This window comes from Lactuca serriola, chromosome 5, assembly GCF_051521515.1.
Source record: "Lactuca serriola cultivar US96UC23 chromosome 5, Lser_US96UC23_V15, whole genome shotgun sequence".
Taxonomy (NCBI): Eukaryota; Viridiplantae; Streptophyta; class Magnoliopsida; order Asterales; family Asteraceae; genus Lactuca; species Lactuca serriola.
The window spans coordinates 171,969,107-171,987,185 of NC_136412.1; the positions used below are offsets into that span (position 1 = coordinate 171,969,107).

Sequence of the window (18,079 nt, forward strand, 5' to 3'; positions counted from 1 at the left end):
GGGAAACAAGATAATGGAGGACCACATGAATTTTCTTACCTTTGATTCTTCTGAGCTAGGGTTTTGCTTCGATGGAGGGTAAGAAATGGTTTTTACAGAGGAGTGGGTGACGGGGAGGTTAATGGAGGGTAATAAGGATGAGTTGGTTGAGGCAACCGACTAATAGAGAGGTTATCGGTTCGAATGGCTAAACTGACAGGCGATGACCTGTTATTTTCTATAAAAGACAATTAATTTATGACTAAACGACGAAGTAAGTCAAAAGTTTGAGCCTTTTCCACAAATATCCATCCATCATTCCCTAAATATCATTTGATAACTTAGAGGGTATTTGGTTTAACTTTTAAAATGACTTTTGACTTTTTCTTTTAGAAAAAGTCAAAAAAATGTTTGGAAAGATGAGAATGACTTTTGAAAATGACTTTTTCAATATAGTAAATTTGGTATTTTTGAAAAGTCACGAAATCATGACTTTTCCAACTTTTCAAAAGTGTTAAACATTAAAATTACTTTTATATCTCCATCTACCCCCAATAAATATGTAAATATGTCATTTTTAATCATTTTGTATGTAAAAATTAAACCAAATACTTCAACTTTTGATTTTTTTCCCTTAAAAAGCTAATCAAAACACATTTTAAAAAACTTGTAAAAAGTCTTTTTTGCACAAAACCCTAAATCCACAACAAACCCCCACTGCCCCAAAACCCTAAATCCAATTGATGTTGTTCTGTGTTAAGGACATTTTAATCTGTTGATCGTCCTTATGTTGTTCTAGGGTTTGACTTTCAATCTTTGTAAAAAGTCCTTAAAAGTTCTAGGGTTTGACTTTCAATCTGTTGATCGTCCTTATGTTGTTCTGTGTTTCCGAACTCGGCGAAGTGGAGTGCAACATGCGGGATCTGGCTCTTTAACATCCACAACAGCAAACCCCCCACTGGCCCCAAAACCCTAAATCCACCCACTGTTTTCTCTTTCTCGTGTAAATTATCAATTTTTTTCTTCTAAAAAATTATTGGTTGTTGATGGAGATAAATTGTACGACGAACCGGAATCTTGCTGAGGGCACAGGTGATGATGTTGAAGCCCTTGCTGAGGCCACAAGTGATGATGTTGAAGAGAAAGGAAGTAGGAAGAAACACCGGTGGTTAGCTGGAAAGATAGAAAAAATGGATGAAGAGGAACGAAAGAAGACAAACCAGGCAGCTTCCAACTCAAGCAGGAAAGATGGTTCAAAGCCAAAGTACTATGCCAAGAACTTGGTTCCTGATGAAAATGTAATATTCTGTGTCCCTGATTTCTCACTACTTTTATTTATGGAAATCTGCTTGATTGCTCGATCAAACATTATCTCTTTAGTTTCCATCGATTGGCAGGGAAATCCAATTCAGGTACCCTCAAACTGGTGTCATCAGTGTCGTAGAAGTGACAGGGGACGAACTGTGCAGTGCCAGAAATGCTCTTCAAAGCGTTATTGTGAGCCTTGCATGACAAGATGGTATGAGTGGTCAAAAATCAAAAACTTTTTCTTCATTTTTAGCTGAGCAACTGAAAGTCGAATGCCTGCATTGCAAGGTTCAATCTAATTGACTTATTACATCATTTTAGCCCTTCACACACTTCTCTCATTGTTTTTTAACTTTTAGTTGGTTGAATTTGTACCATGCTTCCATAACCTACTAGCCTGATGCCTAAAGCCTAATTTTTAGAAAGTTTTGTTTTAAGCTGATGGCAGAAGAATAGCAGTCAATCTCTTTTGTCCAATTGTCCATGAGCACTCATACTTGATTCTTGCTATTTTGCTTCTTCATCTTATTCTCTTTATTGACACTGCTCTGTAGGTACCCTAACATGACCGAGGAGATGTTTGCTGAGTGTTGCCCTTTTTGCCATGATAATTGTAACTGTATAACTTGCTTGCGCAATGTGGACCCCAAAGTTGGTTCCTGCAGCTCATCTTTTGTTTTGGAACTTATTGTTGTTCCTACTCATATCCTCATATCCAATAAAAAAAACATAATACTGAATCTGTTGGTGGTTTCAGGGGAAAGAGAAGATTGATTTCAAACCTAATGATGTTCAGAAAGTTCAATATTCTATGTATATCCTACATGTGCTTTTCCCAATCTTGAAGCGTCTCAATGAGGAACACATAAAGGAGAAAACAACAGAATCTATAATTCAAGGTATTTTTTGATTGTTCATCTTAGTGTTCTTGTTGTATTTCCAAAATACAGTTCCGATTTCATTTAAAACGTGGTTGGGATGAATAAGTGGCAATCAGCCATACAAGTTTTGTAAGTTTCCTTCCCTAAATTTAATTTCTGGGCAGGATCTTCTTTATCAGATGTACAGTTGAAGGATGCAAAGTGCAGCTTGGATGAGCGCATAAACTGGTATGTCATTGTAATGTTTGTGCAAGTATTTGAGGGATTACATATAATGATATTCTGTTTTTCTTATTACGTGATGTATGCAGCAACTGCTGTAAAACTTCAATTTTTGACTTGCACAGAAGCTGCCCTTCTTGTCATTATGACCTCTGCCTTCAATGTTGCTGGGAATTGCGAGATGGCAACCTTCAAGGAAACAAGGAGGAAGTTATCATTGAATATAGAGATCCAGGTCTTAAGTACTTACATGGGAAGAATGCCTGTTATGTTGAGATGGCTGCTGAAGATCCTGCACCAAAGGAAAAGCAAACTCATGATTGGAAGTCTCTGGATGATGGAAGAATTCCTTGTCCTCCAGAAAGTATGGGTGGTTGTGGTGGTGGAATTCTAGAGTTGATGCACGTAAAGCCGCTTGACACCGTTTCAAGATTGTTGAATGAAGCACAAGAGCTCTTAAAGATGCATAAACCGGAAGATATGCGGGAGATACTTGAGCAACATTGCTCATGTTCAGATTTTGTGAAAGAAAGCAATGGTTGTGATCAGCAGTTACGAAAAGCTGCTTCTCGTGAAAATTCAAATGACAATTACTTGTATTGTCCACGTGCAATAAACATTCAACATGGAGATTTAAAGCATTTCCAATGGCATTGGTCAAAAGGGGAGCCAGTAATAGTCAGCAATGTTCTAGAAACTACACTTGGTTTGAGCTGGGAACCCATGGTTATGTGGCGGGCTTTTCGCCAGCTTAAAAGTACCAAGAATGCTGCTATTAATTGTTTAGATTGGTGTGAGGTTGGTTAATCATGTCCATTTTTCGTATTTCATATTGAATTTTTTATTATTTGTGTTCTTTGGTAATTGGTGGATATATACAGTTCATACAAATGTCTTTTATTTCGTTTGATACCGCCTAATCAACTTTTCTCATGAAATGCAGGTTGATATTAGTATTCATAACTTTTTTGCTTGGTATACGGATGGTCAATATGACAACGAAGGGTGGCCTAAGATCCTAAAGTTGAAAGCATGGCCTATATCAAATTTGTTTGAAGACGGCTTACCACGTCATGGTGTTGAATTTATCACTTCCTTGCCCTTTAAGGAGTATACACATCCCCGTGATGGCTACCTTAATCTTGCAGTCAAGTTGCCTGAAAAATCTTTAAAGCCACGCATGGGTCCTAAAATGTATATAGCTTATGGCGTTCATCAAGAATTGGGACGTGGAGACTCTGTAACTAAACTTCATTGTGACATGGCTGATGTGGTATGCTTTTTCTATTTGTTTTGCTAAATTTTTACTTGAAATTTCCTGTTTAGAATCTAGGATTCATTGGATTTGAATTTGGCTCTTTAGGCATTATCAAAATGAGATGTGTTGGAATGTAATATTGTACTTACTAGTTGTGGCCCTATTTGCCTATGGGATTGTAGGATTTCTCTATGGTTTAGGGTTTCTGTGTTTATACTTTATATATGATATGAACCCATCACATATTAGGATTGTATCATGTCATAAGCCCAAGTGTAGAACTCATTCCCAAAAGCTACTTGAAGGAGGAGGGGGCACCTAGACTTATAAGACACCAATCAAACTTTCATTTGACCGATGTGGGATCGTAACAATATATAGTTTAGCACCTTCATTGTAAAGTAGATTAACAAAATATTTTTAACATCAATCTATGACTTGTTTATATGGTATCAAAGAGAGGTTTAGTGTTGGGGGAATTTTTCGTGTTGAACATCAGGATCAATCTTTTGTGGCACTTTTCTAGGCACCTAATAAGTGCACTATTGTCTTTTTTTTTATTTATTATTTTTTTTTGTTCGTAATTTATTGGAAGACAAATCAACTGGCGTAACAGGGGTCCACATATACGTGATATGCTTCTATAAAGAGCCAAATTGTGTATTGTAATTGATTGTATCGATCATAGGGTTACACTATATATATATATATATATATATATATATATATATATATATATATATATATATAGATTCAAATGTTTCTCACATCTATTGCTAGAATGCACCAATAAGAATTTAGTAAAAAATAAATTATTATTTAATCAAATAAAGATAGATGCTAAATGATTTCCATAATTATATTTATATTAAATGATACCCATACTTATAATTTTTTTATGGAAACTAATTAAATTCGTCATTAATGTCAACAATAATATTCTTTCGGAATAAATTTGTATCTAAAAGAATGAGAGTATTCTAGTAGAATACACTCTTGTTCTTCATATTCCATGCAACTTTATTGTATTTTAAGTGAGTAAGTCTTGAAACAAAATACGAACCCATACATAAAAACCTAGATGCGAATTCATTCTGAAAGAATGTTATTGTTGATATTAATGACGAATTTAATTAGTTTACACGAAAAGAGAATTATAATTATAGAAATCATTTAGTATCTATATTTAATTAAATAATTATTTAATTTTACTAAATTCATATTGGTGCATTCTAGCACACAATAAATGTAAAACACATTAACCTAGCCCTATATATATATATACACACACACACACACACACACACACACACACACACTTCAGCATATTAATGTAATTGTGTCTAATATGCCCCCTCAAGCTAAGAACGGGGGAATAAACTGTAGCTTGGACAGTAAGAAGAGAAACCTCGGAGTCGCTAACAACTTTGTGAAGATGTCGGCAATCTGATTGTTTGTTGATATGAGCTGAACTTGAAGATTGCTATTTGCAACTTTTTCTCTGATAAAGTGAAAGTCAACCTCATATTTTGTACGGGCATTAAAGACCAGGTTGGCTGAAAGATAAGTTGCTCCAAGATTGTCGCACCGTAGAATAGAAAAGGAGTTGAAGGAGTGATAACACCAAGTTTTTGCAGTAAGGTTTGAAACCAAGTGAGTTCAACAACCGTGTTAGCAAGGGCTTTGTACTCCGATTCTGTTGATGACCGAGAAAAAGTACGTTGTTTTCATGCGGTCCAAGAAATCAAGTTTGAACCAAGATATATAGCAAAGCGTCCTGTGGACCGACAGTCATCCGGGCAACCAACCTAATCGACGTCAGAGAATGCAATCAAAAAAGATGAAGTAGTGGAACCCTTCGGTAGGAATTGGTAAAGGCTTGTAATTGTGTACCGGACATGTGGTGAATGAGCATGTCATGATCAACCGTGCCATGTAGATACCGAAGATCCATTTGACAGCAAACCAATGATTGTCCGTGGGAGAAAATGGGGCTATCATTAGCCGGGAGAGCGTTGGTGGTGGTCATGGGAAAGGAGGTGGGTTTTGATTCGGATAGATCGACTTTCTATAGAAGCTCAAGAATGTACTTCTGCTGGGGAAGAATAATGTCACAACCCGTATGACAATCTCAATGCCGAGGAAATAAGATAACTGACCAAGATCATTGATGGCAAAAGTAGCACTGAGTTGCTTGATAACCGTGTCAATTACAACATTGTTATTACCCGTAATGATGATGTCGTCAACATAGATTAACATGTATAAGGTTCTGCCAGATTTGGAGTAAATGAATAGTGAAGGATTAGTCATGAACCTGTGAAGCTCAGAGCGATTAGAGCTTGGGTAAGTCGATGCAACCAAGCTCTAAGAAGTTTCTTAAGGCCATATATGGACTTATGAAGTAGGCAAACATGGTGAGGATACTTTGGATCAATGAATCCCGGTGTTTGTTTCATGTATACGGTTTCATTAAGAGTGTCATCGAGAAACGCATTTTGAACATCTAGCTGTCTGAGGGACCATTTTTGTGTAATGGCAAGTGAAAGAACCACACAAATTGTGGTGGACTTGATCACAGGACTGAAGGTCTCGTGATAATCCACACTCGGCTGTTGACGAAAACCTTTTGCAATGAACGTCGCCTTGTAGCGAGTGATGGTGCCATCCTTGTCACGCTTTAACCTATAAACCCACTTACAATCGATGATGTTAGTATTAGGTACTAAGGTACCAGGGACCATGTGTCGTTTCTAGGCAAGACAGTATTCTTCTTCCATGGCTTTGCACCATTTCGGAGATTTGTTGGCAATCGTAAAGGAAGTGGGTTCAGTGACAGAGGTCGTGGTATGGTGAGTAGTTGGTTGGAAAGGGACGCGTTGTTTTGGGTTGTTGTGAAGATTAGAGGGACGAGGACAATGTACCGGAGATGGTGATGTCAAAATCGGATTAGGCTGTGGAGTAGGTGTTGTGGGCGCAACAGGAGGTGGAGAGGTAGGTGGTTGTATAGGTGAAGGAGATGTATCAGGAGAGTTAGGGGTTGTGGTGAGAAGGAAAGTTGACTCATCAAAGCAAATATGACGGGCTATGTAGAGCCGGTTGGATGATAGATCAAGGCATCTATAACCATGATGAAACGGGCTATACCCGAGAAAGAGACAAGGAGTGGAACGAAAGCCCATCCTGTGAGGGGTGTATGGGCGAAGATAAGGAAAATAGAGGCAACCAAAAACTCATAGAAACAAGTAGTCAGGTGAGCGCTTGAAAATATGTTGAAATGGAGACTGCTTGTTGGATGTGCAAGATGGCATACGATTTATGAGGTAAATAGTGGTTTTGAAAAGCAAAGTGCTAGAAACTTTGGGGAGTGCTAGATTAGGCCATCGAGCCAAGGCCGGTCGCGACGATGTGTTGGTGTCGACGTTCAACGAAGCCGTTTTGGGAGCTGGTGTGAGGGCACGAATGTTGGTGAATGATGTGGAGGGATGTAAGAAAGAAAGAGGTGTTGCGGAATTCACCTCCCTAATCAGTCTGCACTTTTTTTTAATTTTGTAGAAAATTGTCTTTCCACTATAGTGACAAAACTTTTTAAAAATATTGTAAACATCTGATTTTTGTGACAGGAAAAAGCCACATGTATCGAGTATGGTGACCTAACACAACATAAAATAATGACGGCCATATGATGAAAGAAGTGGAGCAGGACCCAAACATCACAATAAAGTAAATCTAATACATTAGAGCTACGAAAAGAAGAAATAGGAAAATAAAGTTTTGATGACTTTCCTAGTTGACAAAAACTTGGCAGTCTAGTCTTATTTGTATCAGGAAGTGAAAAACTAGAAAGCATAAATTGAAAAAGATGGTGATGAGGATGCCGAGATGCCTATGCCAAGTTGTAGAGGATGCTCGAGTTGTAGAGAAGCTAACGTGAGAAACGAATTGAAGCTGGGGTAGACGTAGCGAATAGAGACCGTTCTCACTGGACCCGTGAGAAGAGTGGTGTGAGTAGCCTCGTCCTTTGACAACAAAAATTTCGTGAGTGAAATTCAAAGAAAACGTTATTACTAAGACAAAATTGTTAAACAAACAGTAAGTGCTTTGTGATGGTTGGCACATAAAGAAGATTAGAGAGATGAAAGGTTTTATTTGGTGAGTGAATTTTAAAGGAACCAATGTGGAGGATAGGAAGTCCCTTGCTATCACCAATATAAAGGTTGTTGTGACCATGATAGGCGCGGGAGTCATCCATGCTTGCTAAATCTCTGGGCGACAAGGTTGTTGTCGCCCATGTCTAAATACCAAGTTGTCGAGGTGTATGTCATTAATGGTGTGCTGTCAACAAAATTTCTTGTGGGCTGGTTGCATATGGTGGAGGAGTCACGATTGGGGCATTGTGATGGTAAGTGACCAATGCCACATCGATTGCAAGTGCCGATTGTGATGGTAAGTGACCAATGCCACATCGATTGCAAGTGCCGAAGACAGAGTTTTGCTTGGAGGCCCAACTGAATTAACGGGTATTATCACCCCGTCCATGAGTATTGTTGCCATAATAAGATCCTTTGCGACCTCGGTTACCATGATTGTAGTTGGAGGGTTGTCGAGAGCCGTAGAAGGCTTGTGAGGTGGCGGATGATGAATTTAATGATGAGTTCGGTTATATGTGAAAACCGAGAGAGGCGGTTGTGTAGCGAGAAAAGAAGCAACTAGGTCATTAGTAGATTTGATGGGTTCTTGAGTAGTGTGGAATGCTTGAACAGAGGGCTGTTGAGTTTTTACAAGCATGAAATCATGATCACTGAGCAAAGCAGTGAAGGCTGTGGGACATTGTTGGGCAGTGATGGTAGACTTAGGGCCATTGTATTCGACTCGTAAACCTGAAACAACAAGCATAACGAGATCTTTTTCCAATACATGGGCACCAATAGCAGCTAGGGTATCAGAATATTCTTGCTCAAAGTTAAGATAAGCATCAGTAGTTTCATCTCCTATCATCTCTATTCTCAGAAGTTGAGTTTTCAAGGTTTATTCTCTAGAAGATGATTGTGGTGCAAAGGCGTGCTCTAGAGAAGACCAAATTGCATGAGAAGTTGTACCTTGGACATGACAAAATGTTGATTCAGAAACGGTGAATGTGATCACCATATGAATGTGTGCATCATTGACGATCAAGATTGAGTAGTTTGGGTTTGGGATCAGATGCAAATGCAACAACCAGTGGTAGTTCTCTCGGTAGAGGAAGGGATGGATCATAACCTTCCGGTAGACATAATTGGTTGTCGTGAGATTAAAAGGAAACCTGTCAAGGCTGTGGGTCTTCTTTTCATCGGCAGTGAATGCAACAATGAGAGCCATGAATGACAATTGTTGAAGAACATATGAGACTTGAGAGAGTCGATGCTGCCTTGGTTGTTGTAGTAAACCCCAGTTGTTTTTCGGGTAGAGTAGGTAACAAGAAACCTTCGAAACTCTAAGACCATAAAGAGCCGACTTGTGTATTGTTACAAAGTGATGTTTGTGAAGCATCATGTGGATGACTTCTCATCTCATATTTGATCCCCTAAAGTTGGTCGTTCTGGTTCATGGTTACAAAGTGTAACGATGTAATTTTTCAAACCAAATTTTCATTTTTAAAACACATAAAACTCATATATTATATTTCATAAAAATCATAAGTGTCTCAATGTCAACATAAATCCACAACAAAAGCCAAATCCCAGAATCCTTAACATAATCTCGAACAGGTGTGTATAATCACGCCGGTGCCTTCCCGCGATCCTCGGAATTACCTGAAACACATAACACAACACGGTAAGCATAAAGCTTAGTGAGTTCCTCAAAATACCACGCACAAATAATTAGCCACTCGAGGCTATAGCTCTGGAAGACCCTCCGGTCAATATGTCTCAGTAGGACCCTCCAGTCCCACAGCTCGTTGGACCCTCCGGTCCGGTCTAAGTATCACATAATATAGCACAGTTCATATCACACATAACATGCATAACTCAAGTAAACAAATAAGACCCTTTGGTCACACATAATTACCACACTAGGTAAAGTATAGTGAGAAGACTCACCTCGTAAGCTAGCTAGTAAAATTTCGTGCTCGGAATCCTCGATCTAGCCTCCGCCTATCAGAAGGATAATATCTCTAATTAATACTCTCCTCACACTCGACCAAACCATTCTTTGATCTCTTTTACACTCTTAAAGTCAACAGAAATCAAACTCTAGTCAACAGTCCAAAACTGACCAGACTCACCGAGTGCACTCGTGCGACTCGTCGAGTCCCATCGATTCTCGACAATTTCATGAAGGTCCAGCTCGTCGAGTTAACCCCTAACTCGCCGAGCTCTCGCATGATCCAGCTAATCGGGACAACCCTAATCTACTCGCTGAGTTGGCTCATCAACTCGGTGAGTCCATTCAAACTCAACTTGCATTTAGACGATTTTAAGGCAGGATACTTTCCCAAACTCCAGATCCACTCTCAGGACTCATTTATCACGTAAAGTCATAGACTTTACGTCCATGCATGGCATTTTGGGCATGAAATGCCAAGAACATGATCTAAATGGGTTTTTCACTCATAAATTTCCCCCGATGCTAAATAAAGCAGGAACCCTTAGATGCTAGGGACCTCCTAAGGTCCATATCTGGAGTTCAAGCTTCCTCATGAACCCCAAATCCTCAAAGTCCCAAAATATAAAGAAACGAAGCCCTAATCTTCAAAATGAGAGATCTACTCAAACAAGAGAGAAAGGTTCGAACTTGATACCTCTAACAGAAGCCCTTGGATGAATATTGACAGATTTAACAACCTTCTTTTGCTCCTTGCTTGAAATCTTCTCCTTTCCTTGCAAAGATACATCAAAATGCTCAAGGTTAGCTCTCTCTTTCTCTCTATAAGCTCAAAGATCGTTTAGGGTCTCTCTCTAGGGAAAGTGGCCGCAAAGGGAGGCTATAAGTGCCTGTAAATAGGCCACATGCCCGATAAATTAGGGTTTCCTTCAGCAGCGCTAACTCGGCGAGTCGCCTCACAGACTCGTCGAGTCCATTCATTAATCCACATCACCGGCCGCGACTCTACTCGATGAGTTGAGGCACCAACTCGTCGAGTCACTCCACAAATCTCAAATTAAATAATAAAATGATATACCTGAGAATCCGGATGTTATAAAAGTGATGTTTGTATTTGCACATCATCAATACTACTGTACGATCGTCTTTGGTAGTCACTAGTGAATATGTGAAGGAACTCATAAACTATTGATTTCTTTTATTCTGGACAATGCAATCACGAATCTATAATGTTTGTAAGTCCTTTCCTCGTGGGGAACAAGACCGATCACTCACTACTACTTGTGTCATGGAATTCAAGAAGGTATATGGGGAGCTTAGCTCTCTTATTCCATTAAGTGTTGATGTCAAAGCTATGCAGTTAGAGGGAACAAGTGGCTGTCATCAATTTCTTGACCGGTTGCGACGAGAATTTGACACTATCAGATTTTAGATTTCAGTTATTGAATGAATCTTCCATTTCTTCTCTTCAAGAAACATTTGTCTGTGTTCTCCGAAATAAGAATCTTCGGTCTCCCCAAACTTCTTAGCACAACAATGCTTTGGTTAGTCGGGGAGGATTTTATGGTGGCTTCTGAGGGGGATCTCATGTGCTCATAGATCGGGGTTGAGGTTTACTACTGTCGTTAGTTAAGTTACATCAGATCCCAACCCGATACCATCTTCGTCAATATATCTGCATACTTGCATACCAATGTTTCTCTTGGTTTGAGTGATCCACTACCTTCTGATACACATGATCCTGACCCTGATGTTTTAGACCCTTCAGTGAGGTAAGGGTTCACGTACTTAAATCATAGCCTCTTTTGTTTCATATGATAAAGCGTCTACACTTTCACATTTTTTTGATCTCTATACTTGATTCTATATCTTTTCTTAAAACGGTTGGTGAAACTTTGAACCATTTTGGATGGCGGGATGCAATGATTGATGAGATAAATGCTCACGACCATAGTAGACTTACCTGTGGGTAAACTAGCGATCGATTGCAAATGGGTACTCACTGTGAAAGTTATGCCAGATGGATTTGTAGTTTGTTTGAAGGCACGATTAGTTACCAAAGGATATGCCCTGAAGACTTATGGGGTAGACTACTCTGGAACATTCTCTCGTATGTGAAAAATACCTTTTGCATTGTGATTTACACGGGAAGTTTATATAACACAACCCCCTGAGTTTGTGAGTTTGTTGCTCAGGGGAGTGTGGCTTGGTGGTGACCGGTTAATGTCGTAGTGACCTAGTTTGGCTTATGAAGGAGCTCTTATGATCATTATGTGTTTCTTACATCAACATCAACTTCTGGATGTATTTTGCTAGTGGTTTATGTTGATAATGTGGGAGTGATGAAACTGCTGAAAGATTTCCTTGCATCTCGGTTTCAAACAAAGGACCTAATAGGCCATTTAAAATGCTTTTTGAGAATTGAGGTCTCTCGTACTTGGAAAGGGATCTGTTTGTCTTGATGGAAATATTATTTGATACATTGAATGATTCTAGGATAATTAAAACAAAGCCTTGTAAGGCACTAATAACTTTAAATATGAAATTAAAAGCAGATGATGGAGACCACCTTAGAATCCAGAGAAATATAGAAGAATTGTGGGTAAACTAAACTATCTGACGATTACACGTCCAACATTATTTTTCCGGTGGGTGTTTTAAGTTGGTTTATGTCATTTTCGTGAACCTCATATTACTATGATGTTACTCATATTCTGCAGTATCTAGAGGGTACTTGTAGTCATGGCATCTTACGTCAAAATCATGGTCATAATGTCACAGAAGGGTTCACAAATGTCAACTACAATGCGGTCCCTACAAACAAGCAATCTACTACAAGCTAGTATGTGTTTGTTGGAAGGAGTTTAATTTCGTGGAAAGTAAGAAACATAATGATTTTTCCTGATCAGGTGAGGGATCTGAATATAGGGCTTTGGCATAGAATGCTTACAAGCTGATATGCTTGCATAATCTACTAGGTGAGTTTAGGTTTGTTCAATCTAAAGCAATGAACCAATAAAACAACATTGTGATGATGAGGTTGCTATCCATATTGCAAACAATCTGTGTTTCATGAAATGACCGAACATATTGAAATAGACTGCCATTTCACTCGTGAAAAAGCTAGCAGATGGAACCATCTCAACTCCCCATGTTCAAACAGGAAGTTAACTAGCTGATGTCTTTATAAAAGCTTTCATTGCTTTATGTTATTTGTAACAACTTGGGCTTGATTAACATCTATGCTCCAACTTGAGAGGAAGTGTTAGAATGTAAATATTGTACTTATTAGTTTTGACCCTTTTAGCCCATAAGGTTTCTCTATGTTTAGGATTTTTGCCTTTATATAGAGTCTTGTAACTACTTATTGTAAAGTAGATCAATAGTATATTTTCAGCATCAATCTATTCCTTGTTTATAAGATGGAATTGGTGGATTAGTCTCTTTGACTCTTTCCTGATTATCAAAAGAAACCAACATCCTTTTTCGGTTTAACTAACTGGAAAAAAAATAGTAATCTTAGTGTTGCATGGCCCCACCATGAAATTAAGAACCATAAATTGCCTAGCTATAGCAAAATGGACTCTATGAAGTAGTTGTATACTTTTTGAGTTTGAACATAAATTTATGAAGTGGCTTTTCATTTGATTTTGCTTAATCCCCCATCCGGTTGGAGAAGTCCAAAGGAAGAAGTTTTGGAAATCGTTAGATGATATTCTTAGGAGCATCTAGGAGGACCGAAGAGTGGTCTTTAGGGAGTGACTCTTTTGATCATATAGGAAGAGAGACCGATGAGTATGACAGTGTGTACGGGATATAAGAAAAGATGATAAATGTCAAATTTTAGTGAAAGATGAGGATAATAAGAGGGAATGAGGTAGTTACTTGCATTCTTTGTTGAACAAGGTTGCTTTGTTAGTGAGGGAAAGAGTTGGCTCTAACCGAGGACATGATCCCATTCTTAGGGGACTTGGGTGTTGTTTATTTTTTATTTTCATTTAGTAATATATGTATAAACCTTTTGTGAACATTTATTTAAGCTGTCATGCTACATCTTTTTATGTGAAGAATTGTTTCCAAGAGAGATTGTCTCTATTTTGCATGCTGAATTTCTGTTTGGTTTTTATATATTTTCTGGTGGCGACTATGCAGGTGAATGTATTGACTCATACTGCAACTGTGACCCCCAGCTCTGAACATTGTACAAGGATAAATTATTTGAAAATGCTGCACAAGGTTCAGGATCAGAATAAACTTTTGGGAGTGGTAGGGGAGAATAAAGAAAAAACACCAGGTAACAATCATGTTGAATCTCAAAGTTGAAAGGAAAACTCGTATGATATCGATGTTGAAAAAACTAGCTGCTCTTTAGATATTTGGTTGTGTTAACACTGGAAGCAAGCCAAAACGTTGGCTGAGTTTCACATTGGTTACAATCAACAAGATAATGGGAACAGAAAGGGTTTGCTTACTGAAAAAATGGAAACGCAAGAAAGAAAGTGAAGTGCATGATATGAGAGAAAATTTCAGATAAATGCACTGAAAAAATCTGATAGACCATACATATACTGAAGAACTTAGCACTACTTTAACTAACAGAAGCTATTGAAGAAGTTGATAACCAGTGTGATATTTCAGGTGGTTGTGTGGATGGATCTGATTCTGATTTTGGAGATGGAGGTGCTTTGTGGGACGTGTTTAGGAGGGAAGATACTCCTAAACTCCAGGAATATCTCAAAAAACACTTCAAAGAGTTTAGACATGCCTTTTGTCTTCCACTGCAGCAGGTATTAATCCTTACTTTTAGTTGAAATTAATGTATCTGTAGCATTACATTCCTTTTTCCTAAATAGTAATTTCTCAAACTGTTGTATTGTATCTTTTTGGTCCAGGTTATCCACCCAATTCATGATCAAACATTTTACTTAACCATGGACCATAAAAAGAAGCTTAAAGAAGAGTTTGGTTAGTATGCATTTGCAAGGCTCTGTATATCAGCTTTCACTGTTATAAAATCTCTGATTTTGCTCATTTTTTTTGGTTCTGATCAGGGATTGAAGCATGGAGTTTTGTCCAAAAGCTTGGGGATGCTGTCTTTATACCTGCTGGATGTGCTCATCAAGTTAGAAATCTAAAGGTTAGTGCATTAAATTGCTTTATTTGGAATTAATTGGGATCAAGCAGATTTATTGGCATTTCTAATCTTCTTCTCATGCATTAATTGTCTCAAGGGTATTTATTGATTTTTCTCTACTTGTTTTCATTAATCGAGTAATTTCAACATGGAAGGGATCTTATGAAGTTTATGCAACTGTATTAATGGAAAAAGAAATCGTATCTAAATTGCATAGTAAAAAATTATAATTTACAGATATTTACATAATCTGAAAACTATGTGTTTTGCATAATTTCTGTATGAGTGATTAAATGTTGAAAGTTACATTTGTTTATTCCTCCTCAAGACAAATGGGTTTTACTTAATCAAGTCTTTAGTAATACAATACTATGCTTATTTCAACATCTAAGATGCTTCTAATTGATAGTAGAAAAGCAGCTATTGTTTGAAAAATATTGTCTTGAGTGTTATCGTTTTATAAAAGTCTGTCTCTGAATTTAACTGTTATATAAACTTTTGCATAAATGTGTTGTTCTTTAGCAGTCATGTATAAAAGTTGCATTGGAATTTGTTTCTCCTGAAAATGTTGCTGAATGCATCCGGTTAACAGAAGATTTCCGCCTTCTTCCCCAAAATCATTGGGCAAAAGAAGATAAGTTGGAGGTAAAGATTCTCTTCTTTATATTTGACAAATAATTTCTTTTTACCAACATGTTGTATATTAATTACTTACGAAATTAATAAAACTCAAATTATTATATAACCTGTCCAGCCTACCCATTTCCCCACATATTTAATGTTAGACTCAAGTAAATTTCTTGCTTTTAGTTTTATAATATGTTGTTTAGTTTTTCACCTATTTCTTGTCAATATATATATATATATATATATATATATATATATATATATATATATATATATATATATATATATATATATATATATATATATATGCTTTTGTTACTTTATAGTTTATAGGATGTGTGGCGTCATTTGGTCTGATTTATATAATAGTTTCTAAACAGTAAACATCATAAGAGTCAATTAGGCTCGTAATTTCATCACTTTGATTGTTTTAGATTTGATTTGTTACAAATTAAAATTGATTTCACTAATTTACAGGTGAAGAAGATTGCATTTCATGCAGTGGAGGCAGCTGTGAAGGACTTGAAGTTTGTTGCCAAGTAAGTTGATACCATTTCTTAGACTATATGTTTATGGTCATTGGTCAGGTATAAAAGGAGGCATTAAATAAAGAAAATAGAAAATAAAAACAAAACACCGAACTAGTTGACTATCCAACCATGGGTTTGTCATTTTTTATTTTTATTTTTACTTCCCACGTGTCATTTTTTTTTTGGCTGATCTATATTTTTCATAAAACTTTTCTTATTTAAGTTACATTTATTTTTATGTTAAAAAATTTGTAAATAGAGCCTAATATTGGCATATTCGTATATGTGTATATTATATAATGCCATTTTTGTATCTTTAATTTCATATTTTCTACAGTGGAAGCCCCCAAAAAGATTTAGGACTAGTGGAGAAAGGGACTATTCAGTCCACTCCAACCCAAAAACACAAAATACCAAAAAAAGTGCAAGGGGCAAAATGGGAATTACAGATTGATCGTAACACATGTTCCCATCGTGTGGATAATGAAGAAAACGGATATGAGGTGAATAATGAAGAAAGTGGCGGCAGCATAAAAAGATCAAGGACTAGTAAAGAAAGGGACTATTCTCCCCACTCCAACCCAGAAACACCAAATAGTGGTGGTTCAACAGTTCACCCTCCTACGAGTGGAGATGCATCTAAGATGAAAGGAAAAGCTAAGGTGTCACAGTCTTCTTCATCTCCTAATGAAATTGTTGCAGAACTTCGTGCAATGAGGGTTACAAGAGACAATGAAGTTGAACTCATGAGAAAAAGACTCGAGTTGGAGCAAAAAAGGGAAGAAAGAAAGAATAAGAAGATGTATCACATGCATCTCAATGCATTGTTGATGAAAGACCACTTATCGCCAGAAGATGAAGACATTAAACGCCGTCTCTTGGCGATGTTGTGTGGATAGTGATTGTATTTAGATGCACTTCCATCTTTTTTTTGTGTAATATTGTATATTATGCAAATGTTGTAACATGATTGTTTGATAGTTATACCTAATTATTAATATGGTTTAGGAATGTGGAATGATTTTTCTTTAGGGAAATAGGAAATTGTAAGGGATACATATGTTGTTCCCGATTAGTAAAATCTTCTCTAATTCTAACAACATTTGTTAGACGGTTTTGTTTTGCATGCAACTTATTGATCTTATTTGCATTTTCAATCCACTTCTTAGCTTGTTTCACTTCTTTCATCGCTTCTGTAACTCATTTTTCTTTTTCATTTACTTGTTTTGCTAGATTGTCTGCACGTTGATTTAGTGTGCGACTTGGTCCAAAGTCAAAAATCAAGGTCAACAATCCATGTTGACCCAACACGTTGTGTTTCTCCATCATCCAAATAGTCGGAAAAACTCCAGCCAACATGTCGTGTTGTTTTCTTCGATTCCAAGAGGGCTCAAAGCTCAGATCTAGCCCATAATATGGTCTAGAATAATAAAGTTTCCAACTTTATCCAATGGGACTACCCAAAAAGTTTAAAACTCAATCCATAAAGTTTACTTATGCAATGGCTTAACCAATACGTACTTAATCATTAAAGTCCGAAGTACAATCATTCCAGAAGTGATTCTAGTACCAAAACCATCCCAAAGGTTGGTGCTTTATAGACATACATGTCTAATGCATGTCTTGAACCCATATTAGGTAAAAATAGGGACTTATGACCTAATCTTTATGCATGACATCAAAACTTGATTATAATCCAGATCCAAAACACTACAAAGTCAACTTGACCAGGAAAATCAGAAAGTTGCAAACTTTATGAGATCTAACAATTCCATCATTCAAGAACAAGAAGTTAAAGGGACAAAACTCAAGATCTAACAACTTGGAATGATAAAAATCGAGTCTTGGATACTTACAAAGGTCCAAAAGAGTGCCAAGGCGAAGAATAGGGACTTACTCGCTGATCTTTGCTTCCTTCCTCCTCCTTCTTCCTTCTTTAGCGTCAAAAAATACCAAACTAGCTCAAAAATGGAGGAAGATTATTAGGGTTCTTTCAGGGCTTGAGGGGCTGATGGAGGACAAACCCTAACCTCCTTATCCCTTTAAATATGAAGCA

At 37.3% G+C, this 18,079-nt stretch overlaps 1 protein-coding gene across 5 annotated transcripts; it reads left to right on the forward strand.

Annotated features, from left to right (window-relative positions):
* The first annotated feature begins 699 nt into the window (after positions 1-699).
* Positions 700-17,201, forward strand: LOC145053271 (lysine-specific demethylase JMJ26-like). 5 transcript variants are annotated; one of them, XM_079001278.1, is made up of 14 exons: positions 700-1,277; positions 1,377-1,498; positions 1,842-1,938; positions 2,045-2,186; positions 2,333-2,396; positions 2,480-3,188; positions 3,334-3,663; positions 13,885-14,026; positions 14,371-14,519; positions 14,625-14,697; positions 14,784-14,869; positions 15,389-15,511; positions 15,971-16,032; positions 16,361-17,201. In XM_079001278.1, exons 1-14 carry the CDS (start codon positions 1,026-1,028, stop codon positions 16,920-16,922), a joined length of 2,913 nt encoding a protein of 970 aa, XP_078857404.1. In that variant the 5' UTR covers positions 700-1,025; the 3' UTR covers positions 16,923-17,201. The 5 variants fall into 5 exon arrangements, with proteins under 5 accessions (XP_078857404.1, XP_078857405.1, XP_078857407.1 ...); XM_079001279.1 differs by having other exon boundaries at positions 701-1,277; positions 15,392-15,511; XM_079001281.1 differs by having other exon boundaries at positions 1,144-1,277; positions 1,360-1,575.
* The last annotated feature ends 878 nt before the right edge of the window (positions 17,202-18,079 follow it).